At 44.4% G+C, this 27,868-nt stretch overlaps 1 protein-coding gene across 1 annotated transcript; it reads right to left on the bottom strand.

Moving 5' to 3' along the window:
- Nucleotides 1-540: 540 nt before the first annotated feature.
- Nucleotides 541-27,868, bottom strand: LOC308294541 (protein NLRC3-like; the record flags this gene model as incomplete). Its single annotated transcript, XM_080737272.1, has 4 exons — nucleotides 541-1,071; nucleotides 18,550-20,309; nucleotides 21,242-21,435; nucleotides 27,675-27,868. 4 exons carry the CDS (start codon nucleotides 27,866-27,868, stop codon nucleotides 541-543), a joined length of 2,679 nt encoding a protein of 892 aa, XP_080593398.1.

Below are 27,868 nucleotides of genomic sequence, written 5' to 3'. Positions count from 1 at the left end.
ATTTTTAGTCGATGAAATCAACACCACTTTAAGTACATTTTGATGCTAATACTTTTGCACTTTTACTCAAGCAAATTTGGAATTTCCAGACTTTTACTTTTGTCAGAGTATTTCTACGTTGCAGTATTGACTGTACTGTGGACGTATAAAATATACATACACTATATACATAAATATACACACACTATATACATACATATATACATACACTATATACATAAATATACATACACTATATACATAAATATACATACACTATACATAAATATACATACACTATATACATAAATATACATACACTATATACATAAACATACATACACTATATACATAAACATACATACACTATATACATAAACATACATTCGCTATATACATAAATATACATACACTATATACATAAATATATATACACTATACATAAATATGTACATAAACTATGCTGCTGTCAGCTGGAAACCTTGGATGTCCAAAATGCTAATTGTGTTCAAACACACATTCATAGCAACCATATTGGTTGATGTCAACACATCAGAGACATTATCTGTCCTCACAAAGACACACTGAGGAGGAGGAGGAGTAGGAGGAGTCAAGCCTAAACCCAGGGTAGAGTGGTTCAGTGAATGTGGACTGGAAGGTGTAAATGTGTTTCAGTGAGTCAGAGGAAACCTCATAGAAGGACAGAGTCCCAGCATCATAGTCTACATACACTGCTACTCTGTTGGAGTCAGAGGAATGAACAGGGAGGTAAGTGGTCCTACTATTGTGAGAGACAATGTAAAAGATTCCCTCACAGTGCAGACTCCAGGACATGTCATTGTCCCCAAGTCCATTCGGACCCTCTCCTCTCCTGCTGATTCCTCTGTAAGCCACTCCTATCCTAACCCTTCCACTCGTCTCTACCTCCCAGTAACAGCGTCCAGTCAGACCCTCTGTACACAGAACCTGATTACACTCATCATCAAATCTGTCCTGATGATCAGGGTATGACTGAAGCTCCTCCCCCTTTGGCCGAGTCACCTTCCTGTTGCTCTCAGACAGACAGAGTGTTCTGCTCGCTGTGTTGGGATCCAGTGTGAGACGATGGAAGTCTGATGAGAGAACAAGACAGGAAACATTAAAAATATTTAACATTTAATAAGTATTAAAATATTCACAGAGAGAGAGAGAGAGAGAGAGAGAGAGAGAGAGAGAGAGAGAGAGAGAGAGAGAGAGATTGGTTTACAGTAACTGAGTACACAATAAGTTAATGTTGTGTAGTTAAGGTGCTAATACCTGAGTATTTGTATTACTGGATACTTGTGACTTTCACTACATTTCAAAGACACATATTGTACTTTTAACTCCACTACATGTGTAGGAAGAGAAAACATTTATTTATTATGAATTATTATGCCCTATGTTTTTTTGTAAAAATAGCTTGTAGATCGGCTATTTTGATTATGATTGATAGGCTATTAGTGTTGATTTTGTCAGCTAAAACTATGACGAAAAATGTTTGACTTTTTTCACTGTGGAAAACTAAATAAAAACTAAACACACATTTAAGATAATATGACTAAAAGTAAGACTAAATTTACTGACAATTTTGTAAAAATAAATAAAAGTAGACTAAAATGTTAGGGAGGGACAGTCATTTTATGTTTGGTTCTGCTCGGTAACCTGACTGCGCCAGATGGTGGCAGCAGTGCTTATGCCTGCATAACGCTCTGCCTTTACCATCTGAGATTCCTCGGGGAGAGTTGATAACACTCGTAAAGTCCCGGGCCGGACGAATCAGCGGCAGCTAAGGGCGGGCTCTGAGCGGCTCTGAGCCAATAGAGTCTGACTGCAGACCACATGGAAATCCAGGAGGAGGATTCTGGGTCTAACGTCATGCAGACAGGCCAATAGGAGTTAGCCTGACACTTCAGTCCGCACATCACCCCCCCCTGCTGGTGGGTGGTTTGTAGTGTGGACTGAAGCTGCACACATTTTAATCTATTTCGAAGGCGCCCGAAGAGCGGGCGCATTGAATGGGCCAATCAGGGTTGTATGCTTGGGGCACGTGTGTGGCTGCTCCGGTCCCAGCCCCCTCCAAACAGAGCTCTTGAGCTCACGTAAGACTCACTCGTGGACTCTGATTGGTGTCCTCTGCCCACGTGAGAGTCTAGTGGACTCTGATTGGTCCGTGAAAACTGTCATGGCGGAGTCAGACTTGACTCGTATTATTTTAATAAACTATGAAATAGTGCCGTTTCTTCACGTTTTAATACCATTTTGCACTAACGTAAACATGCAGACATATAATATGTTATGAGAAATAACGTATTTTTGCAATGTCACGCCACGTCGCCGTCGCGCGTGTGTGTGTGTGTATGTGTGTGTGTGTGTGTGTGTGACGTCAATAGGCTTTAGCCCCCCCCCGCCGAAATGGATTGTCTGCCCGGAATGTCAGACTCTCTCCCCCCACGTAGTGTGGTGTTGAGATGTCGGACGCTAGCAGTCAGGCAAAATAGGAGTGGTTGGAGTTGACACTCCCAGACTGTGATAGACAGGCGGCCCCATCCAATCACCTGCTAAAGAATTTGAAAAAATGGCCCGCCCCTTACATCGGGTCTGCCCGAGCGATCCTAGATGTAAGGCAGAGCGGTATGCAGGCATACGCACTGCTGCCACCATCTGGCGCAGTCAGGTTATCTGCTCGGGTGTTGCGCTCTGAAAATAGCAGATCTACCAGTAAGACTCCCTAATGGGGAGATAATTGACCGCCAGGTCACATGTATACACCAGGGGCCGTGGAGTGGAGCAGTAGCTTGTAGATCGGCTACCTTAGACTATTTTCCCATATGTTTTTCCAAGTGGCGTGGGGGTCTGCGGGGTCCGCCTGGGTACCCCCTAGATGCCGGCCCCGTTTCTCGCTGGGGGCCGAGTTACGGCCTTTTTAGCGGGCTGCAGTGGTGGTCCACAGGTAGGTGGCGGGGGTCCACAGGTAGGTGGCGGAGGTCCACAGGTAGGTGGCGGGGGTCCACAGGTAGGTGGTGGGGGTCCGCCGGTGGCGGGAGTCCACTGGTAGGTTGCGGGGGTCCACCGGTAGGTGGCGCGAACACTTTTGCATCCGTTCTGGAGCACCAGGAGTCGATGGTCCCCGTGATTTCCCCGTGAGCAGCCCCGTTGCGGTGGTCATTTGGTCATTTTTGCACTTTTTTGGCAGCGGCGCCAGGGGTCCCTGGAGCTCCGCGGGTCCTGGAGGTTGTGGTTTGGCAGCCAAGGAGTGTGTGTGCAAAGTTTGGCATGGATCGGGGCAACGGTGGAAGAGATAAGAATAGAGCCAAAAGTGTGACGTGACTTGTGACGTGACAGACGGACGGACGGACAGACAGACAGCTGTTGGAGCTTTTCATAGTAACTTGCGACCTGACGGTCGTAATTAAGTAAACGTAGTAATACCACAGTAAAAAATAAAAAGCCGGTATTCAGAATTTTACTTGAGTAAAAGTACAAAAGTAATGGAATCAAAATATACTCAACAAAGTTTAAATATAACAACAAAGTAAGAGCGCTAATGTTTTTCATTTTTCTTTCACAAATAGCAGATCTACAAGCTCACAACGCACTGAGATGCAACGCATTGTGAGCTTGCAAATCTGCTATTTGTTTGAAAAGCAGAATTGTAGGCTTTTTAGTTTCTGTGTGTATTTTATTAATAATTTGAATCAGCTAACCCTTTCAAATAATTGTAATGGAGTAAAAAGTACAACATTTGCCTCAGAAAGTATGGAGTATAAGTATAGGCTACAAAGTATTGAAGAAATGAAACAACCTGGTAAAGTACAAGTACCTCAATAATACCTGAGGACTGTGAGGAGGCTCTGTCTTAATAAACATTTCTGTTTGTGCATAAAAGCTGGTCTGACCCTCTAAACTGTATGTTTTTAGGTCAAGGTTCATAATAGCATGTTTGTGTTCAGTGCTATTTGCATAATACTGTACCAATTGTGCATAAGATGGTGCTGTTATCACTTTATTAAGGAATATGAGCTTGTTCAAAATAGGGCCTAAAAGTCTCCATTTCCAGGCTTATTTGCATCTTGTTCCAGTCATGGTCTGTAGCCAACTGAAAGGAGGAGTGACCCAGAGACAGTGGCCCTCATTTATCAATGGAGTGTAAAAAACAGTGTATTTTTTTCTCCAAAATTTAGCGTAGGCCAAGTTCAAGTGGTATTTATGAACACGTCCTAAACAGACACACCTGGAGTACATTTGATCTCAGCCTTGATAAATGTGCAGGCTGAAATTTAAATAACACGCCCTTAAATATTCTTGAAATGCCCTACTTTACGGCCAGAACAAGCGGAATACGTCCTAACAACGAAAAGAAGGCTAATAAACTTCCCTTCACATCCGCGTCCCACACACACACACACACACACACACACACACACACACACACACACACACACACACACGCAACTAGGCTTGGAACAGCAGCATTTTGGTTTACACAGCAGTCTTTGACAGTGGGAATGTGGGATTAACCAACGCTACAATCTTTGACAAGGAGGCTATAGCACTGCAGCCGACATGAATGACAGTCCCTGCCATGAATACTTTGGGATATTTATTTAAACCATACCCGTGCGCGTTCATTTGGTTAAAAGCAATCATAATTCCCCATGGCCATGATCTCACAGGCTCGCCACATTAATGACAGATATCCTGGAAACTAAAGGTCATCTGAATGCAGTGGTTGCAGAATGAATGAGGCTCTAAGCATTGATGGATGAAGGCTGGCTGGTGTTGAGTGATCTCCAGGTGGCATAAATAAATCCACGGCGCCCACGGGGAAGATGGTGCGCTGTGGGCACAGGTGGAGCGTCGGGTTTCATCATTAACTCCAGCATAGTGTACAGTAGCTATTGTATACATTGAGAGACCCCACTGTTATGTTTGGATATGAATTTTAACCCAATATCGGTGACGAGCGCAATGCGCTGAGTTCTTAAACTATAGCAATCATGTACCGGTAATTCCTGCACGGGTTGGCTATCTCCCCGGTGGGCCGTGGACCCTCAAATAAATCATCCACAGCGTGCGCTGGGCTGGGCACAACCAGGTTTGGACCTTCAGGTTTTATCCTTAATAAAGGACTCAAGGCACTGTATAAATTGGAGGCTCACAGTCCACAAAAATGATTACAGCGGTGCCGCGCTGGTCCCGAAAATGCTCTTGCATACGTTCGTATCTGTGCTTGTTCTGAGCCAGATCTGCAATAGACTGTTAGTGTTAAAGCACTTAAAGTGGGCGTGACACGGCCAAAACAGCTAATTATGGCAATCAAATTAGCCAATTGTTTTAATGATGTCATGTACCCCCATGTTAAATTACCCAATCAAATTAATTTATTGTAGTTACTGTACTGAAAGTAGTACTTTCTGTACAGTAACTGAATTAAATTAATTTGATTGGGTAATATGACGGGAGGGGGCGGAGTTGAGCGCTGAGTATTATCTAGTGAAACAACCCCAACAGAACTGTGCGAGGAGAAAATGCGACAATTCATAAAACGAATTTTAAAACAAGCAGTTCTAGGGGTAAAAATTTGATATAATCTGCTATAGAATCCCCCCTAACCGCGTACAGGGTACAAGTCTTCTAACAAAAAGGTGTCAGAGATTAGAACGAGGGTCCTCCGCAGCACAGACCACTTTTTAGCAGCCATCTCTGCTAAAAAGTGCTCCAGTGCTTCACCGGAGCTCCGGACCACTTTTTAGCAGCCATCTCTGCTAAAAAGTGCTCCAGTGCTTCACCGGAGCTCCGGAGGACTGAAGTCTGTGGTAGCCTGTGTGTGTGTGTGTGTGTGTGTGCGTGCGTGCGTGCGTGCGTGTGTGTGTGTGTGTACACACACACAATAGCTCTTGAAAATAGCCGTGCGGTGCGGCGCTACCAGCTAACAACAACACATCACGTTGTGCGCGGCACCGCACGACAGACGAAGTATACATTCACTAATAACTGACTAACTAACTCCTTTTCAGACCGTTTGAAGAAAGACCACGTGACCTACTGTATCATAATGTTAAATTTCGGCCGGTGTTCCGCCCCCTTTAATGTAGATTGCTACCATATCGCTAGATTTAAATTTCTCATTGTAACTTGGAAATAAAATCAGCGTGCATGTCCATGATGTAGCCGGCTATATGCTTTTATAAAATGTTATATTTTCACAGGATTATTTATTAGTGTGTTAGATATACATTTTCGAGTGGATACATGTGTCCATTGCCTGTCAGATAGTTAGACAATGCTGCCCTGCATGTCTACAATGGAATAAGAGGTGTAAGATGAATCCTACACCACCTCTGAACTTGACGTGAGATTTGATCCTACCCTACGCCAATGTCAAAGTCACATTGAAATGATAAATGCCGACAATTGCCTACATTTCGGTGTACGCCAACATTTTGATCTGCACCACGTTGATAAATGAGGGACAGTGTGTTTTTGTGTGTGTCCCCGTTTTGTAAACAAGCATCAGCTGGTGTGAAGGACCAGGCCAAGAGCAGAGAAACCTCCTGCATTCACTGGAAGCTCTACTGAAGAGCTTTCAGGACAGCATCCAGGGAGGGAGGGGCCAACAGAGGATAAGACAGACAGACAGACAGACAGACAGACAGACAGACAGACAGACAGACAGACAGACAGACAGATACTCACATCTTGAGAGGAGTTGAGGATTAGGGTCAGAATTCCAGAATACTCCTCCATGTTTCACTCTGTAGGAAGTAGAACAACAATGCATCAATGTCTGACTGTCTAACACAACGTCTCCACTACCTGACACTACAGTGTTTCTGCTACTAGTGAAATGACAGGAATTTGCTAAAACTGTGGGAACTTGCAAAAGACAAATATGTGTTTAGATTAAAAAAAGGTGATTGAAAAGGTGACACACCCTTTTCTTACTAGACTACTGTAGTATACCTTTATGAACGTGGCAAAGCTCAGTTTACAAGGAGTGCAATGAATGTTGCATCAAGTAGGATTCATTTAAATTGTCATTATTTGAATTTTAACGGAGCAGATAATATAGACATTATGTTTTATTGAGCAAGGGAAGAGATTATATCTTCTGCCTTGCACAGAGTCGGTGCACACACACACGCGTGCATGCACGCATGCACGCACGCACGCACGCACACACACACACACACACACACACTGTTTTTTCACAGCAGTTTTGCTTCTGTGTAAACATGAACAACGTGTGAGGTGATGACTTTATAAACTTTATGTGTAAAAATGCAAGGTTAATGAAAACATACAAGCCCAGCTTATTTTGCGTAGGTTATCTGAATATTTTACTGCAACAGATTATACACATAAACATGAATCTTCAGCAGGTGTATGACTGTATAAATGGGGTGGGAGGAGGGGATTGTTGGGGCAGACTAGCACAATAGACGTTATGCCATTGGAACATGAAACAAGGGAATCACTGCACTAACCAACATGGACACAGTCCAAGTCTACTCACTGCAGAGACTCCAGTCCAGAGAAGTTCTTCAGTCCAGACACCGGCAACACGTTGAAGTTCAAGTCTAATTCTCTCAAATGAGAAGGATTAGATCTGAGAGCTGAGGCCAGAACTTCACAGCTTCTCTCTGACAACCAGCAGTTCATCAGTCTAAATGACAAATAAAACACAAAATGTTTGATTGTCTGCTATGAAATACATTATTCTGAGAACCTGCTTACAACCACCTATTAAAGGACCTGGTCTGGATGGACTGTCTGGGTTTTAGAGTAGAAAACCAGACAGAGTAACATGAACTAAATAATCTTTACTTAATCTCCCAACAGACAGGAAACAGCAACAGGTTGAAAACAGATGATCCAGCAAAGTGACTGAAAACAGAGTTTATAAAATGGTTAGTTCCAATACTTGATTCTGATTAAACCAGTGTCTAAATGACACAATAATACACACCTTGAATCTGTTTATATCAAACCCAGGTGCGTCATTTCTTTCCACAGTGTTGTGAAGCTCAACTAGAGAAGGGAGCGCTTGATTTTCTCTTAAATCCTGCCTACGGGGCTTCAAAGCACGGCCCACACACATAGGACGGTAACTGAGTGACTGGACGGGGCTTGTAAAAACACCAAGCACCCCCCCCTATACCCCATTCTGATTGCAACAGGTGTTTCTGCAGCCTGGCCGGGAACTACTTTCTTGTAGCTGGGAACTACTTTCTTGTAGCTGGGAAGTGGGAACTATACTTTCTTGTAGCTGGGAACTACTTTCTTGTAGCTGGGAACTACTTTCTTGTAGCTGGGAAGTGGGAACTATACTTTCTTGTAGCTGGGAACTACTTTCTTGTAGCTGGGAACTACTTTCTTGTAGCTGGGAACTACGTTCTTGCAGACCTTGTAGTAGTACGGAGGATTGAGGTCAGATTTTAGGTGAATCGTTCACTTTTTCATAAAAGCGTAAAATTTGGTACACTTGTACAGTTTGGGGCCCTGAACATTTTCAGATATGGAGCCATCGCAAAAACGCCCCCTGGTGGCCATGGTGGCCATTTTAATTTCCACCATTACCAATTAATATATTTTACAACATAACTCCTGAACCAAACATGATAATACTGAATAGGTGATGTCTACACCTATGTTTTGATGGTCAAGGATTTCATTGATAATGTATACAACATCATAAACTGTTCATTGGAATAGTTAATAGTCAATTCAGTGAGGATTGCAGGAAATAGATGAGGTTATGCAGAATTAAATTTCAAGCATATTTCATGCCATCCCGCTAGCTGGGGCCTAATTTACTGTTATGTTACTTATTAGTGTCCACAATAAGTCTTTCATTTGGTTGAAGCTTTCAGAAAGGACTCTGCAACTCGCCATGTTCGCTTGGACGATGGCTTCCATCCAACCACTACCTTCTAGCCAGTCCCCCAGTATCTTGAGAGCCACCATCTCAATATGCAGTCTTCCTAAGACAATCACAAAATGATCTTCTACATGTGAAAGGGGCCAATTCCACTGTATTTGTTTGGCTAAATTGTGCAGAGATCCATTGTCACAACAGGTACTGTACTTGTCCTGGATGTACCCTCTGTACTGCTTGATTGATAACATTCATTGCATGATGAATCATGGCCACTGATTTTGAGTCATCAGGGAATAGGGGAAGGAGAGCTGAGATGGCAGGGATGACTTTGGTTGCAGCTTATTGGCATGAAAGGCTGCCCAGGAGATGTGTTCAACTGGTTGATGTTCCAGGACACAGGTACTAACCCTAACCCTATTCTTTAAATGTGTGGAGTTAACCCTTGATGTCTGTTCCTCAGGCACACATCAGACATCAAAGGGGTCTTGAGTAGGGATGTGAAAAAAAATCGAAAATCGACGCGTCGATCGACTCACGCTCACCGCGACTCAAAAAGTACGAGTCGAAAAATCGATTTTTTTTTTTTTTTTTTTATTATTATTTTTATATAAGTTTTTCCCCCAAAAATGTTTTAATCGCTTGTTCGTTATAAGCGTCAATGTTTTCCAAATGTGAGAGGACCTGTGTGTGTGTGTGTGTGTGTGTGTGTGTGTGTGTGTGTGTGTGGGGGACGAGTGAATGTCTGTGTTGCATGCATGGAGCGCAGATTCGCATGCATGCGGCGCTGGTCAGGTCCGCGGACTACTGGTTGAGAAACGGTCTGTTCGTGTGCTGCGTCATAGCAGTGCGCGCTGACTGGATGTGTTGTTTACCTCCTGCCTTTGCATGCATGCTTGCTGACCCACGAAAGCTCGCTTATTTAATGGCAACGTCGCCTCGTGTGCAGTGATTTTGTCAAGATTGACAATAAAACACAACACAAAATAAATACACTACTCGCCGTTAATGCGACGCGTCGGGCGTGGAGTGCGAGCCAGCGAGGCAGACCAAACAATGCAAGCCTGAGCGCTCCCACAACGGAACGGTTCCATACATGGACTTTGTCACTCGGTCCGCTTCTAGTCTATAGAGAACAGACTCCATGCTAACGCAAGGAAGAGCAGTTTATTATAATTATTATTAGGGCTTTGATGCAAGTTCTGGTGGGTGCTGCTGCAAGTTGTGTTGCTTAAAGTAATGCGCCGTTGCCCGTTGTGGTCTCCTCTCAGCTGCAGCTTAGTATTAGTATAGCGGGGGAGAAAAAAAAGTGAAAAAAGTCGATCGACGCGTCGATTTTCGGCCGCGACGCGTCGATTCGCCAATAATGCGTCGATTAACATCCCTAGTCTTGAGCCCCTGCCCCTTTGTTCGTCTGTTAAAAGTGCCCTCTCCACACCATGAATGCGGTTTTTACTATGGAGAAATGCAAATCCCCCTCTTTCCATGCCATACCTGAAGGCAGCATTCAAGAGAATTGTCTTGTCCAAGCTCTCCTGAACTTGAATGCAGCATCTAATGTTGAAAGAATTTCCCTCGCTGTGTAGAAATCTATGCCGTTACACCACATGTATTGACTTGATTAGTTCAGTGTGGTATCAAGCACCGAAAATAGCTGAGCGGTGTGTCGCCAATTTTCGATATTTCCACCAAAAGGGCCTTTCAGACATTTCAGCCCCTGCCTCTCTAACATTCTCTGCACATCCCTGCTGTTCCTGGCTCAGTTGATCTAGGTGGCAGGAGTACAGTTTATTTAAAACTAATGACGGACTTCATTTCTTCATTTGCAGAGACATTCTCAATATAGTAAACCAGCTCAGCAAATTCTATGCTATGACATAGTACCATATGATTGGTAAACATGTATTTTTTGTGCCGTTTGGCAGGAAGGCACTTGCTTTATGAAGGGGTTCAGCAGATGACAGATCTTCACAAAGAAGAGATGAGTCAACCAAAAATAAATACTTATTGTGGACACCATCATAACAGTAATAATAATCAGGATGTGGGATGAAGTGAAATATGCTTGAAATGTTATTCTGCATAATCTCATCTATTTCATTACTCACTTCAATACTCACTATATCACTGAATTGACTAATAAATAACCTTTCACCTGAACAGTTTATGATGTTGTACATGCTATCGTGACTACTAATTGAAGCCGAGGCCGAATTGCACGAAAGAGCCCTGACAGCACATGGTTGGTTCTACAGACTCCAAATTTCGCACGCAGATAGCTCAGACCTTTGCCTACGTTCTTAGCTATGCCTCGACCCGACCCGATATGCGGTTTTCCGGAACCAACGCGAAAGGTTCGGAATCTCCATATGCGGAGTCCTGACAACTAATTGAAGTCAATGGACGCGAATCCGAATTGGCCCGAATCGCATGAAAGAGCCCTGACAGCACATGGTTGGTGCTACAGACTCCAAATTTCGCACGCAGATAGCTCAGACCTTTGCCTACGTTCTTAGCTAGGCCTCGACCCGACCCGATACACAGTTTTTTGGATCCGGCACGAAAGGTTTGGAATCTCCGTATGCGGAGATGACTGACATCGGGCCGTTCCGGAGCAAGCGCTGAACAATTGTGACATCCCTTCATAAAAGGCTCTGACATCACATACGCCACATGAGTCAACAAAAAATCTCTGTGAGTGTGTATGTATGTATGTATGTATATATATGTATGTATGTAATCCGCGTATCTTGAGAACCGTTCGTCCCACCAGCTTCAAATTCAGCGCGCGTGATCCCTGCTGCAGCAGGTAGTGCAGTGCCCGGCCTCGACCCGACCCAATACGCGATTTTTCGGAACCCAGCGCAAAAAGTTTGGATTCTCCGTATGCAGAGCTGTTGTCTGACATCAGGGTCTTCCGGAATCGGCACTGTTTTCTGCAGAGATCTCCATATATGGGCATAAAATGGACGCAGACAGTTATGGGCATAAATGGACTCAGGCAAACATATGGTCAAAATGGATCCTATGACAACAGGTATAATGGGGTTTGCATTACACAGAATTTGGCACACGCGTTCCCCGCCGCAGCAGGGAGTGCAGTGCCCGGCCTCGACCTGACCTGATATGCGGTTATCCGGAACCAGCGCGAAAGGTCCGGAATCTCCGTATGCGGAGATAATGTCTGACATTAGTGTTTTCCAGAACCGGCACTGTGTCTGCTGAGATCCCCATATGGGCATAAATGGACGCAGGCAGACAGATACAGATATCTACATATATGGGCATAAATGGACACAGGCAAACAGATGGTCAAAACAGGTTATGACAACAGGTATAATGGAGTTTGCATTAAAGGGTGGGGCATTCATTCCGTATTTACATCGTTCCCGAGTAGCCCGGTCCTCGACTAGACGCTCGGCCGACTGTCACTCAGATACAGAGATCTCCATATATGGGCATAACTTGGACACAGTCAGACAGATATCTCCATATATGGGCATACATGGACACAGTCAAACAGATGGTCAACACGGGTCCTATGACAACAGGTATAATGAGGATTGCATTAAAGGGCGGGGCATTCATTCTCTATTTACATCGTTCCCAAGTTGGCCAGGTCGCCGACTAGACGCTCGGCCGCCCGAGCTTCTAGTCAATTGAATACTTGACCATCAAAACATAGGTGTTGACACACATTCTGTATTATCATGTATGGTTTAGGAAATTAGACGCAAAATACATTATTTAGTCAAATTTTAAATTTTTTGTAACCCATCTTTTCACCCAGTGCCAATTGCCTACGCTGTAATCCTGGGCTCTGCTCTCCCTCTGCCACGACTGGGGAGAGCCCTGAACTGAGCTCATGCTTCCTTCAGTGCCGCTTCTTTTCAGCTGACAGGGGGAAACTTCCCTGGTTGGACGTAGCGCATGGAAGGAACACGTTATTCCAACCAATTCCTTTTTTCCTCCATCAGGCTGGTCAGGGGGAGGCATTATAGAGACCAGGATTACTGCATGTTTTTGTGAGGGTATCTACCGTAGGAGAGACGGGGAGAACATGCAAACTGCACACAGAAAGGCCCTTTTGCCAACCCCGCCTAGGGTGTGGGTACTGAAGACTGGGAGCCCCAGAGCCCACAGCGTCCCTCAGCAGGAATCCAACCCAGGACCTTCTAGCTGTGAGGCGACAGCGCTACCAACTGTGCCACTGTGCCCCCATTATTTGATTATGGCGGATATTAAAATGGCCGCCATGGCGGATATTAGAATGGCCGCCATGGCCACCAAATAGGCGATTTTGCGATGGCTCCATATCTGACAATGTTCAGTGTCCCAAACTGTACAAGTGTACCAAATGTCATACCTTTATGAAAAAGTGAAAATAAATTGGACAAAACCATCGGACTACCTCACAACATCACTGAATTGGCATTTAACTATTCACCTGGACAGTTTAAGATGTTGCACATGATATCAATGGAATCCTTGACCATCAAAACATGGTGTAGACATCACATAGTCTGTATTATCATGTTTGGTTCAGGAGTTATGTTGCAAAATACATTAATTGGCAATGGCGGAAATTAAAATGGCCGCCATGGCCACCAGGGGGCGTTTTTGCGATGGCTCCATATCTGAAAATGTTCAGGGCCCCAAACTGTACAAGTGTACCAAATTTTACGCTTTTATGAAAAAGTGAACGATTTAACCCTCAATCCTCCGTACTATAGTGAATTATTAGTGAAATAGAACAGTTTTAATTGGTACATGTCTATGATTTTTCATGTTGCAATATTGCAACCGTTTTAGAAAAGCAAGAAGCCACGCGAGGCATGTGGTTACCTGTATTTTATAATGGCTGAGAGGGTTGGAGACACTCGGCTTCGCTTCGTGTCTCACCACGCCTTTCAGACGTTATAAAATACTGGGTAACCACATGCCTCTTGTGGCTTATTGCATCATGGGCGTTTCTCACAGTGACGTCACGTCGTCGTTCTCCGGCAGTTCTGCTTTACGGCAGCTCGGTTTGCGGTGATAAAAGGGCTGCCTCGATCTCTACACAATAGAGCCACCACAAGCCTACAACTACTCGTTTTTAAGGTAAAGTTTGTTATGCTACTGTTAGCTGTTTGTCATCATGTTCTCTTGTTAATGTTAAGTCTTTTTTCATTATGGAAATTGCCTTAGATTGGGGAGAGGGGCGAAAAAAAACATGGCATTAGGTGCTAATAATAGCTACAGGCTGCCTGCCTGTCTGTTTACATAGGGTTAGGCACAACTTCCCACAAGTCTGGTGACAGAAAACGATTTATTTACATGATGACAGAAGAAAGTTAAAGACAAAGTCACCACTCATCAGTAGATAGCCATTATATTACCAAGTGTTAATCCTCTGTAACACAGTGTGTCTGTTTATATCAAGGTATAATCACTCGATCACCATACCTCCACCATAACTTTGACTCTTGGTTTCTAAATCTAATCTTTTCCCACATAGATCAATCATTTTGGTAATTATTCTTTTCAAATATAGTTCACATTGTCCCTTATGACCATCAGCTGCAAATGAGCTTCAGTGAAATAGGCCTACACAAAATTGATAGCTATCCCAGTTTGTTCAATACATAACTCAACATTATTTCAAGGCTACATTTTAAACCACTAGGTCTACTTGGTTTTATACTGTGTTGTTGTGGACATTTTTTTATAGAAGACAAGTTAAGTGGGCAATAAGCCAGGCCATATCTATTGTTGTGTTAACTAGCCTACTTTAACTACCATCCACTTGTCATTATTGACTACATAGGCATCTTGCTCCCCCTAGAATAGATGAGCTTCAAATAAATGATACATAGCCCATTTGTCTGATCTGAAAGATGCCATTATGTTTTGACAGTGGCAAGAGAACATTGCATTGACACATTTAAAATGTTCATAAATGAACATGCAACCATCTTCAACATTCATGCTTTCCATTTAATATACACATGATTATTGCATTTGTTTTATTTATTTAATAATGTTTTGTTTTAGGGCCAACTCAGATGCGTGGTAGATGCAAAGTGGACCTCCATGGGGATGTGATAGGACCTTCACGACACAAGGGATGTGGAAGCACCATGCTCTTCTGGCTCACAGCATCTGAAAAGGATAACCTTGCTGTCCCTAGATCAGCTCCATAGCAGCTATGGATCACTTGTGTCAAGTCTGCTAAATCAGATTAAACAAGGAGCATTTGTTAAACCTTGGGAGAAACGAAGATGTTGACAGCATCATTGCTCTCATAGTGTATTGTTTTTATTGAATATTTATTACACTAGAGAAAAAGAAAAAGCATGTCCATGTTGTGAAGAATAACCATAACAACAGGCATCATATACACACACATGTGTGCACCCAGCTAACCCCAAACCTGCAAATAATTGATTTTCTTTTGAACAACTGAAAATTAAATATTCCTCTGTTGTATTTTGCATGAAGGTGAGGGTAAATAGTTTTTCTTGAAACAAAATGTTTGCTTTGTCCTCAACCTGTGAAACATTAAGGGAACAATAACGTTTCTAAACGGCAGCTTTATTTTTCTTTACACTCTGTAAATTGCAAATAACGTTTATTAATGTATATTTTAAACAGGATATGCATTGTAAGTTATAAAATGATACCTCAAGATGGACAACTTAAGGCATCCATGTACATTTTAGAAGTGATCAAGATGCTGTCACATTGAGTGGACCATCTGTACATATTCTCCCATAACTGAATGGTACTGTAATTAGTCAGTTTTGCATCGAGCTGGTGCATGACAGGGGTAAAACCATCTTCGACTCCCAAAGTGCTTTACTGTTCCCAGCACAGCATGATGTGCTCTTCAGCTCCACAAGAGCATATCTTGAATGATGTGTAACCTGTTAAGAGAAATAACAATGAGTGTGTTTTGCTGTATACATAGATGTTTAATTAACGTTGCTAACTCACAGCTGCCATAGGGAGAGACTGTAACATACTGGTTATCTTTCACATATCAAGCATATGTATGATTTATTTTATCTATTTGAGACTATTAGGGGGAATGGGGGATTGATTGAAGAATTTATTAGAAGTTTGCAATAGAAAAAAGTACAGTTTCATGACAGTACAAGGTCAACTAAAAGGAGATCCTAGAAAGCCTAGGCTTGTTTCCACAGGAACCACACTTTAAGTATCTCATATAACATTGAAAGACAGATGGATAGAACGGGATTATGTTGTGGAATGGGGGATTACGTTGTGGTGATATAATTATCAGCCTATTCAGTTAATAATGACCAGATGAGGTCAGTTTCTAAGTAATTAACCATGTCAACATAACAAAAGATATGGCCCAGACTTGAATATTGCCCACTCAACTTGTATTACATAGAAATGTCCACAACAGCATACAGTATAAAACCCAGTATGCATAGCCTAGTGGATTCACCTCTGTTAAATCATATGTACGCACTTAAAAGTTAAAAAGGCTTAACACTTGGTAATATAATTTACTGATGAGTGGTGATTTTGTCTTTAACTTTCGACTGTCATCATGTAAATAAATCGTTTTCTGTCACCAGACTTGTGGCTCATATGTAAACAGGCAGGCAGCATGTAGCATTATTAGTACCTAATGCCATGTTTTTCCCCCTCACCCCAATCTAAGGCAATTTCCAAAATGAAAAAAGACTGTTAACATTAACAATAGAACATGATGACAAACAGCTAACAGTAGCATAACAAACGTTACCTTAAAAACGAGTAGTTGTAGGCTTGTGGTGGCTCTATTGTGTAGAGATAGAGACAGCTCTGTTATCACCGCAAATCGCGCACTGCCGTAAAGCAGAACGACACGGTGACGTCATGTGAGAAGGAAGTATTATACAGACCTAACAGGTCAAAGGTCAATTGATGGACAGTTTAAGACAAGTGAAGCTGATAACTGCTGATGTCACAGACACAGGAAGGACATCTGCTGGAGAAAGAGACGATACAGACCAGTGGTGGAATGGAACTAAGTACATTTACTCAACTTCTGTACTGAAGTACAAGTTTAGTTTACTTTATTTACTTTACTTGAGTATGTCAACTTTGTATATTTTATACTTCTACTGCACTACATCTATAGAGGCAAATACTGTAATTTTTACTCATTAATTATTTGAAAACTTTAGTAACCATTTATTTCAGATCTGATTTAGATTGCAATATACATAAACCAGCTATTTTATCACCTATTATACACTTTTTTTTATTTCGACAAATTTTGAAAACATAAAAAGGGGGCATTCTGCATAATGAGTGTTTGGTAATAAAGTGTATTTATTACTTTTACTAGTAACAGAGCTGCATTGTGATATTACCACTTGGATTATTTTTTACCCTGATACAGACAGACAGTATTTGAGTGGTTTGAGTGACTTTAGTGAACATGTACACATACTGTAGTTACTGTACCTCCTCATTATCCCAGTCAATGTGTTACTATGATATCAACCTTATTCATGCCACAATATTCATATTATAATCACATGATAAATCATTGATGCAAATAATGATTGTAAATTAATCTCACCGTAGAGTCTCCAGTCTACAATGAGGACTTTTCAGTGCAGCACAGAGTAGATCCAGTAGATCCAGGTCCAGTAGGTTGTAACTTAAGTCCAGGTGTCTCAGATGGGATGGATTAGAACTGAGAGCTGAAGACACAACTTCCATGTGTTCCTTCTTGAGGAGATCACCAAAGCCAACAAGTCTGTAATTAGAGGTGGTCAATCAGACCACACACACACACACACACACACACACACACACACACACACACACACACACACACACACACACACACACACACGTCAAGTCCATTTATTTATAAAGCACATTTTAAAACAACCAGGTTGACCAAAGTGCTGTACATCATGAGAACGCAGTAAAAACAAATACAATACAAAGCAAAACAATAGAAACATTTGTAAACATTTAAAACCTTGTAAGAACAGCTATAAAAACAAAACATTTAAGATATAAAACAATGACAGATAAAAGGCACAGGGAGGGAGGGGTCTAGGGCTCAAATGCTAGGGTGAAGAGGTGTGTTTTAAGTCGGATGGAAGGCTGTTCCAGAGAGCTGGGCCAGCCACAGAAAAAGCTCTGTGGTCCCGTCTATGGGTGCCAGTCAGCAGCTTTCTGTACCAGCTGAAGGCGGGAGAGGGTGGAGTTTGCAACCCCTATGTAAAGGGAGTTGCAGTAATCCAGCCTTGACGAGACATGGGCATGGATTACTTTCTCTAGGTCGTGGGCCGAAAGAAAATATTTTATTTGTGCTACACACACAACCACACACACACACACACACACACACACACACACACACACACACGCACGCACACACACACACAGTTTGTATCAATTAAACGTTGAATTTATTCTAGCACTCTCTACCCAATATTCTACCCAGCCTGTGTGTGTGTGTGTGTGTGTGTGTGTGTGTGTGTGTGTGTGTGGGTGTGTGTGTGCGTAAGTGCGTGCGTGCGTGCGTGCGTGCGTGTGTGCGTGCGTGCATACGTGATTTAACTATCATGTTTAGTTATAGTGTAGTGGTGTGAAGGTACAGCACATTGTTTCTGTTCTAAGTTTTCTATTCACATGACTACTAACCGAGCCTTTCTGCTGTTCCTCACAGCTGGGATGAGTCTGCGTCGGCCCTCCACTGATGTGTTGTATTTGTCCAGGTCCAACTCCTCCAGAACATCCTCTGACATCTGCAGCATGTGGGCCAGAGCTGAACACTGGGTTGGAGACAGTTCTGTCTTTGATCTGTCCCCTGACTTCAGGTACTGTTGGATCTCCTGATGCACTGAGTGGTCGTTCATCTCCATCAAACAGTGGAAGATGTTGATACATCTGTCAGGAGAGGCACCGTCATTATCCATCTTCTTCAGGTTGTTGATGGCTCTCTGGATGCTCTCTGGGCTGTACTGTGTCTGAACCAGACCTCCTAACAGACTCTGGTTGGACGGCAGTGAGAGACCATGAAGGAAGCGGAGAAACAGGTCCAGGTGACCATTCTTACTCCATATGGCTTTACGGTTGGCTCCGGACAGGAAGTCCTCCAAGGATTCACAGGGGTAATCACGTCCCAATATGTCATCACGTCCCAGGAATGCCTTCAGTACCTTCATGTTCTTCTGTGTGAAACAGTGGAACAGGTAGACTGCAGCCAGAAACTCCTGGATGATCAGATGAACAAAGCAGTAGACTGCTCTCTGGAAGAGCACGCCCTCTCTTTTGAAGATCTCTGTGCACACTCCTGAGTACAGCGAGGCGTCTTTCACATCCAGACCACACTCTTCCAGGTCTTCTTGGTAGAACATGAGGCTGCCTTTCTCCAGATGTTCAAACGCCAGCCTGCCCAGCTTCAGAAGAACCTCCCTGTCCTTCTCCATGATCTGATGTTGATTCTCTCTCTCTTTTCTGTTTCTTTTCTTGTTTCTTTTTTTCCCCTGATGAGGCTCATCATACTTCAGCTCCTTCCTCTTTGTCTGGACCAACAGGAAGTGGCAGCACATGGCAGTCAGGGTCGTGGGCAGCTGTCCTGTCTCGTCTGTCTTCACCATGTCCTCCAGAACGGTAGCGCTGATCCAACAGAAGACTGGGATGTGACACATGATGTGGAGGCTCTTTGACGTCTTCATGTGTGAGATGATTCTGCTGGCCAGCTCCTCATCACTGAATCTCTTCCTGAAGTACTCTTCCTTCTGGGGGTCGGTGAACCCTCGTACTTCTGTCACCAGGTCAACATATGCAGGAGGGATCTGATTGGCTGCTGCAGGTCTGGTGGTTATCCAGATGAGAGCCAATGGGAGCAGATTCCCCTCGATGAGGTTTGTCAACAGCCCATCCACTGATGATGTCACTGTGACATCAGAGATGATGTCATTGTTGAAGTTGAAGGACAACCTGCTTTCATCCAAACCATCAAAGATGAAGCCAACCTTCCAGACAGCGAGCTGCTCTGCTGTGACATTCTTCAACGTTGGATGGAAAACATGGATCAGTGAGAGAAGACTGTGCTGCTCATCTCTGACCAAGTTCAGCTCCCGGAATGAGAAGGGAACCAGGAGAATGACATCTTGATTTTCCAAACCCCTTGCCCAGTCCAGAGCGACCTTACGCACAGAGAAGGTTTTTCCAATGCCAGCGACTCCCTTGGTCAGAACTCTTCTGATTGGTGTCTCTCTGCCAAGGAGGAGGGGCTTAAAGATGTCACGGCAGTTGATTGGTTGGTCATGGAGGGTGTTCTTCTTGGAGAGCGTCTCAAGCTGGTAGACCTCATGTTGGTTATTAACCCCTTCACTCTCTCCCACTGTGATGTAGAGCGCTGTGAAGATGCTGCTGAGGGAGGGCACTTCAGTGACGTCTGTCACACGATCCAGACTGTTCAAAGTGATCTTATAAACCTTTAAATCCTCCTGCACACTGACACCTGCTATGAGAAGACAATGAAGACATTTTAAACATTCAGCTTCATTCATAACTTTACATTCTTACAGATGTGTACATACATTAGTGTTACATGTCCTCTGTTAGAAAAATAATTTAATACAAATAGAACCAGTAAGACTCCCTAAATCGGGAGATAAGCGACTGTCAGGTCGCATAAACAAACTAGTTAGTAGGCAATCAGGAGAGAATATGGGAAATGGGACAGATCCATATTGATGACATGACTTTAGAGATACTGTGTACCGCTTTGCGTGATTTTAGGGCAAAATCTGTAGGCGCTGTGTCTAAAAATGTGTTTTTCAAAGATCGGCCAGATGGTGGCGCTAGATGGGACAGATGCATTTTGATGACATGACTGTAGAGATAATGTGTACCAGTTTGCGTGATTTTAGGGAAAATCTGTAGCAGCAGTGTCCAAAAATGTGTCTGCAAGAATCGGCCTCATGGTGGTGCTAGAAGAGGGCCATGTGAGAAATGAGGGGTTGTGGTTTGGCAGCTAAGGAGTGTGTGTGCAAAGTTTGGCATGGATCGGGGCAACGGTGGCGGAGATATGAGGCGGGGGAAAGTGTGACGTTTGACGTGACGGAAGGACAGACAGACAGACAGACTGACTGACTGACTGACAGCCGGTGGAGGTTTTGATAGTAACTGCTACCTGACGGTCGCAATAAGAAAATAAATGCCAGGAAAATAATAGTGTGTGATATTTTTGTCTTTAGCTACACTATTTGAAAATGTCTTCTACCATCTAAATATTAAAGTAATTAACAGTGAATGTTAATTAGTGTAAATTGTGTCCAGTCTTACTGTGTCCACTGCTGGTGTGACTGGGTGTCTTCAGTCTACGTCTGGTCCTGAAGATCTTTCCACACTGGGGACAGTCATGGTGTCCTGTTGGAGCAGACTGCTCCCAGTATGAGGTGATGCACTGTCTGCAGAACCAGTGTCCACAGCTGCTAAAGACTGGATCTGTCAGAACCTCCTCACACACTGAACACCTGGACGCCTGCTCTGTCACAACACACACCCTCTTCCTCTTCCTGTGGAGGAGAAGAATGATGTATTAGGACTATAGTCCTGGTGGATAGAAGGATATTTATTTATATTATTTATTAGGGCCCGAGCACACACAGTGTGTGAGGACCCTATTGTATTTGCAAAGATTATTATTCTTCCGCCGAATGAATCGTGTTTTTGAGCCGCAAAACGTACTCCAAAAGTTGCGCAACTTTGCACACACATCACAAGCGGCGAAAAATTTAGTATTTAAAATAAATCAAAAGGGGGCGTGGCCTAATGGCTCAATAGCGCCCCCTACAAAACTTCGTGCCTCAAGCCCCACCATACGGTTTCACCTACACGTACGAAAATCGCTACACACCTGTATCATGTCCGGACTCACAAAAAAGTCTCTTGGCGCCACTTCCGAAACCAAACAGGAAGTCAGCCATTTTGACTAATTAGTGGCGTTTTGGTGTATTTTTGGCCGTTTTCACGTGTCGCACTTTTACGAACTCCTCCTAGGGGGTTAATCGGATCAACTTCAAGTTCGCTCGGCATACTCAAGACAACTTAACGATGAAAAGTTGTGCGAATCGTGAGTTTTCGTAAAACGGCGTGCCCGTGGCGAAGGGTCAAACTTCCTTCACCAAACAGGAAGTGCCCCCTCTTCTGATTGGTCCATACTTGATTGTTCCTTTTTTTGGCTGTTACTCATCAACCGTTTATCGTACAGAGTTGTGGCTGGTATCATATGACTTGACTAAGTGTCCTTCACCTTAATTGGTTTAACTAAGCCCCACCCCCTCTTCTGATTGGCCGAAACTTGATTGTTCCTTTTTTGGCTGTTACTCATCAACCGTTTATCGTGCAGAGTTGTGGCTGGTATCATATGACTTGATTAAGAGTCCTTAATCTTAATTGACGCTTCCTTCGCCAAACAGGAAGTGCCCTTCACCAAACGGGAAGTGCCTCTATAACTCATGAACCATTTGTCGTACAGACTCGTGGCTGATGTCATATGACTTGATTAAGAATCCTTAACCATAATTGGCACTTCCTTCGCCAAACAGGAAGTGCCCTTCACCAAACAGGAAGTGCCTCTATATCTCATGAACCGTTTGTCGTAATAATGCTAACAAATGCTAATGCTAATGCTAATGCTAACACATGCGAATGCTAATGCTAACACATGCTAATGCTAATGCTAACACATGTTAATGCTAATGCTAACACATGCTAATGCTAACATGCTAATGCTAATGCTAACACATGCTAATGCTAATGCTAACACATGCTAATGTTAATGCTAACAAATGCTAATGCTAATGCTAACATATGCTGATGCTAACAAATGCTAATGCTAACATGCTAATGCTAATGCTAACACACGCTTATGCTAATGCTAACAAATGCTAATGCTAACATGATAATGCTAATGCTAACACATGCTAATGCTAAGAAATGCTAATGCTAACACATGCTAATGCTAACAAAAGCTAATGCTAACAAATGCTAATACTAATGTTAACAAATGCTAATGCTAATGCTAACACTTGATAATGCTAACAAATGCTAATGCTAAAAAATGCTAATGCTAATGCCAACTAATGCTAATGCTTACACATGCTAATGCTAACAAATGCTAATGCTAACAAATGCTAATGCTGAATCAAAAATTCTAACGCTAATTTGCTGCTACCCCTTGTGACGTGGGTAGAGCTGCGAGGGCCCGGTCATTGCTGCTTGCAGCTTTAATTATGATTATAGTCCTGCTGGATAGAAGGATATTTATTTATATTATTTATTATGATTATATTCATGGAGGATAGAAGGATATTTATTTATATTATTCATTATGATTATATTCCTGGTGGATAGAAGGATATTTCTTATACTGCTTGGGGTTGGAATTATTCATGATTCTTATTTGCTCTGTAAATTAATACAATGTGTACATCTGTAAATTAGTAAAAAAGTGAATACACTCCTATAGAGCATCGCAGCGGAGGTGGTTGATCCCTCTAAAAAATCTCCCATTCATTTTCCCCATAGACTTTTACAAAAATATGACAAAACAATTATGTTAAGCCTAGAACCAAGCCATCCAGGATTGCAGTGAATCATGACCATAAAACCTTTGATCCTATGTGAAAACATATTTTAACATTACATTATTTGATATTCTACATTTAATACCCTTTGGGTATTAAATGGTGGGGGGGGGGGGGTTGGACTGAGTTACTAGGGCCCAATAAGGCACTCTGTGCCGCGCTGTGAGCTTGTATATCTGCTATTTTTCAATAGTTAAAGCACAAAATAACGTGTAATAATGCGTTCCCAGTCTAAATGGGTTAAACCCCACCCCCCTATGAAGAACATTCATGGGGGGCCCCGCAGTGAATCCTTGTACCCAGGGCCCAGAATTTGGTGCGACACCCCTGCCAACAGGAGCAGAATTGGAGTGGAGGACTGTCCTCGATCGCTCCAAGCTGTTCTGGCGCATTTTAAAACTACTTATTAACAGTCACAATTAACCGTTAGTGTTTACTGGTAACCTATTTGGCTTTCTCTACTACTGTGATATTCTGAATAGGCCTAATGTTCTGATAATATACTTTTCATAAAAAAAAATAAAAAAAATGAACCCATTAATTTAGAACTTTGATTGCCAACTGTGGAGACTGAACCCAAACCAAGGCACAAGAGAGCAAAGACAGGGTTGCCAACTCGGGCATTTATTGAACAGTTCTTATTTTACAACAGCATTGTAATGCAACGTAGCATGAATGAACAACATAAATGTGAATAACTGAAATTGTCTTTTAATAAATCAACACAAAGTTTTCCCCGGACGGGGCTGTCGTTTCTCCTCTTCGTGGGGGGGCCAGGGGGGTAGGTAAGAGTTACTTTAAAGGGGTTTCCCTCCACAGGAAACAGGCCAGTATAATTCCAGTGTATAGTCTCTCTTCCCCACAAGCGCTAGGCGCGTATAGTTCCTCTCTACAGGTGACAGGTAAAGTATTTCTTTCCCATAGGTAATAGGTGAGTATAGTTCTTTTCCACAGGTGACAGGTAATAGGTGAGTAGGTGCCCGCTCTTACACAAATCCGTCTAATTCTCTATCTTCTAAATAAAATGAACACGGGGTATAATGGGCCTGGGGCCAGAGAATTTCCGGATACTAGTATGGTTTTAAGGGAAATGAGATATACTCAACAAAATAGGAATAGGGGTGGCTCGCTGGGGGTCCGGAAGGTAAGGCTGTGGTCTCCTTTTCCAGGTCCTTCTCCTCAGCTCGCCGAGTACACACTCTCCAGTGATAGGTACACACTCCACAGTGAGTCAGGTTTGCGCTCCTCATTGATCCAGGTACACACTCCTCAGTGTCAGTCCGCTCCCAGTCCATGCCTAGAAGTAATGAGTAGAAGGAACATTACTAAAATGCACTTTACACAGTAACATGCGGTGGAGAGGGAAATATGGTGGCTCTTACCGCCTGTCTGCCCATGATCAGCTTGTCAGAGACTCCCAGCACAGACTGAAGGGGAGAGCGAGCTCAGTACTTATGCACCCCAGTGTTGGGTGGGGCCCACAGGTGCATATGCTTGTGCCTGATGAAGCGTGTGGGCCGGCAGGTAACGCCCGTCAATCACTTGGCCCACAGTGTGTTGGTCTGCTAGGGCTCGCTCTCCCATCCAGGGTGCGCTTCTTTGACATGCAGGGCCTACCTGGCGGGCGGTGTCCGAACGAACCACCACACATCCCCCCCCTTAAGTTTGCTACTGGTTCGCAAACTTGCCGCTCTTCCTCATAGAGCCTGGACAGGGCATCGGCATGGGGAATATCCTTCCCTGGTTTATGCTCCACCTCAAAGTTGTAATCCTGCAACTCCAGAAACCAACGTGTTATTCTCTTATTAGTGTCCTTACTTTTAGCCATCCATTTCAATGGTGCGTGGTCCGTTATGAGAGTGAAACGCCTTCCCCACAAATAATAGCGTAGGTGGTGTATGGCCCACTTAATAGCAAGAGCCTCTTTCTCTATCGTTGCATAATTAAGTTCATGCTTTAAGAGCTTTCTGCTAATGAAGACTATTGGGTGCTCTTCGTCATCAATGACTTGCGAGAGCACGGCCCCGAGGCCTGTGTTCGAGGCGTCGGTGTGGAGTAGAAAATTCTTACCGAATTCCGGGGTTTTTAGGACCGGCTCATCGCAGAGCTTCAGTTTGAGGCCTCGGAACACGGCCTCGGTCTCCTCTGTCCAGCGCAGCATATTGGGCCGACTTTGTCGGGTCATCTCGTACAAGGGAGCTGCAAGGGTAGCATAGTGATTTATGAACTTGTTATAGTAGGACATGATTCCCAAGAATGACTTTAACTGCTTCTTGCTGACGGGTTTGGGCCAATCGCGTATACGCTCCACTTTGCGTAATTGGGGTTTTACGCACCCGCGCCCAATAGTGAAACCCAAATAATCGGCCTCATACAGACCTATTCGGCACTTCTTGGCGTTGGCGGTCAGACCCGCTCGTCGGAGAGCTCCCAGGACTGCTTCGATGTGATGGAGGTGATTCTCCCAGGTGCTGCTGTGGATCACAATGTCATCTAAATATGCGGCGGCATAGAGATGATGGGGCCTTAATACTCGGTCCATGAGTCTCTGAAATGTTGCGGGGGCACCGTGTACCCCGAACGGTAAGACAGTATATTGGAACAGCCCTTCAGGGGTAGAGAAGGCTGTTTTCTCTTTGGTTTCTTTTGTAAGGGGCACTTGCCAATAGCCTTTTGTCAAATCGAGGGTGCTTACAAATCGAGCGGGGCCCAGCCGCTCGATTAATTCATCTACCCGGGGCATGGGGTAAGCATCAAAATTTGAAATCTCATTTAATTTACGGAAATCATTGCAGAACCGGATTGTGCCGTCCGGCTTGGGGACCAGCACAATGGGACTCGACCAGGCACTGTGTGACTCCTCTATAATTCCCAGTTGTAGCATATTTGTTACCTCCTCTTTTACGGCTCCTCGCCGGGCCTCTGGGATACGGTACGGACGTTGTCTCACTATTTTCCCCGGGGTTGTTTGGATGTCGTGCGCAATAGCGTGGGTACGGCCCGGCAGTTCTGAGAACCGGTCCGCATTCCTGCTCAGAAGCTCACGTATATCTTGCGCCTGAGCTGGGGACAGTTCCTCTCCAATAGGGACTGGAGGCGGGTTCTGAGAGGAGAGAGTGGTTAGTAGGGCCGGGAGAGCGACAGGAGGCACAACGTGCCACTTTTTCAGCAGATTAATATGGTAAATTTGCATAGTTTTCCGCCGCCCTATTTGGCGCACGCGGTAGTTGACCGGGCCCAGTTTCTCCATAATTTCGTATGGCCCTTGCCATTTTGCGAGAAATTTACATTCGCTCGTGGGAATGAGCACCAGCACTTTTTCGCCCACCTCAAAGCTCCGCAGCGTGGCGCCTCGGTTGTACACCCTGCACTGGGCGCGCTGCGCTTGTTCCATGTGTTCACGAACGAGCGGCCAGATCTTCTTGGCTCTCTCCCCTTCACATAGTTTCCCATCAATCGCGCTGACGTTCCTCCGAGCATTTTCCAGGTTCGGATCGTTCCACTGTTGTGTGGCGAAGTCCCCTCTGAGCGGAGAGCTCTCATCCTCCTCTTCGGGGAAGTCAGGCCACTCCACCGGCTCTGGCTCTTCTGACGAGGTGCCCCGCGGCGCTTCCTCCGCCTCGGGTGCATCTCCCTGCAGCTCCTCGTCTGGAGAGGGTTCGCTCTCTGGTCCCTCTGATTCGGCGCGGAAGACCGGGCACGCGGGCAATGAGTTCCTCCAACGGGGGCCCGGCCGGATCTTTCTTCTTCGCCGCGGCCGCGGCGGTCCTCTGCCCCCCCGGTTCCAATGTCTCTCAAACAGCACACAGTCCGTGCCGATGAGCAGGGGGACCGGTAGATTAGGTACAATTCCAGCTTCCACTTCGACATCTCCTTTGGTGGATTGGACGCGTATCAGCGTCGTTGGGTAGGAGCGCACATCCCCATGCACACAGCTGACCGGCATACGGCTGTAGGTGGGACGCCCGGCATGCTCAGCGTGTACCAGCGTGACGACGCTCCCCGAGTCGAGAAGAGCCTGGGTGTCCACTCCGTCAATTCTCACCGGCAGGTTGGAGTGGCGCCGCCGCTGGCTCCCGGAGTGAAGGCAGGGGCGTCGGCCGTCGGAGGCGGCGGTGGCGGATGGCATGGATACGTCCCGGTCCCGGTCCCGGTCCGGGCAGGACCATGCGATATGATCCGCTTTCCCGCAGACGTAGCACCGGCGTGATGTCTGCGGTTGGCTTCGGGCAGTCCGCTCTGTGGCGGCTCGTCTCGTAGTAGTAGGCGACAGGGAAGTAGCCGGAGGCCGCGAGCGGTCCCGGTTGTAACGTGCCTCCCCCGTCCCTCTGGGAATCTCTGACTTTGTGCTTCTCATCAT

Source organism: Nannobrachium achirus, assembly GCF_963921795.1.
Source record: "Nannobrachium achirus genome assembly, chromosome: 11".
Taxonomy (NCBI): domain Eukaryota; kingdom Metazoa; phylum Chordata; class Actinopteri; order Myctophiformes; family Myctophidae; genus Nannobrachium; species Nannobrachium achirus.
This window is presented reverse-complemented; position numbering and strand designations above follow the sequence as displayed.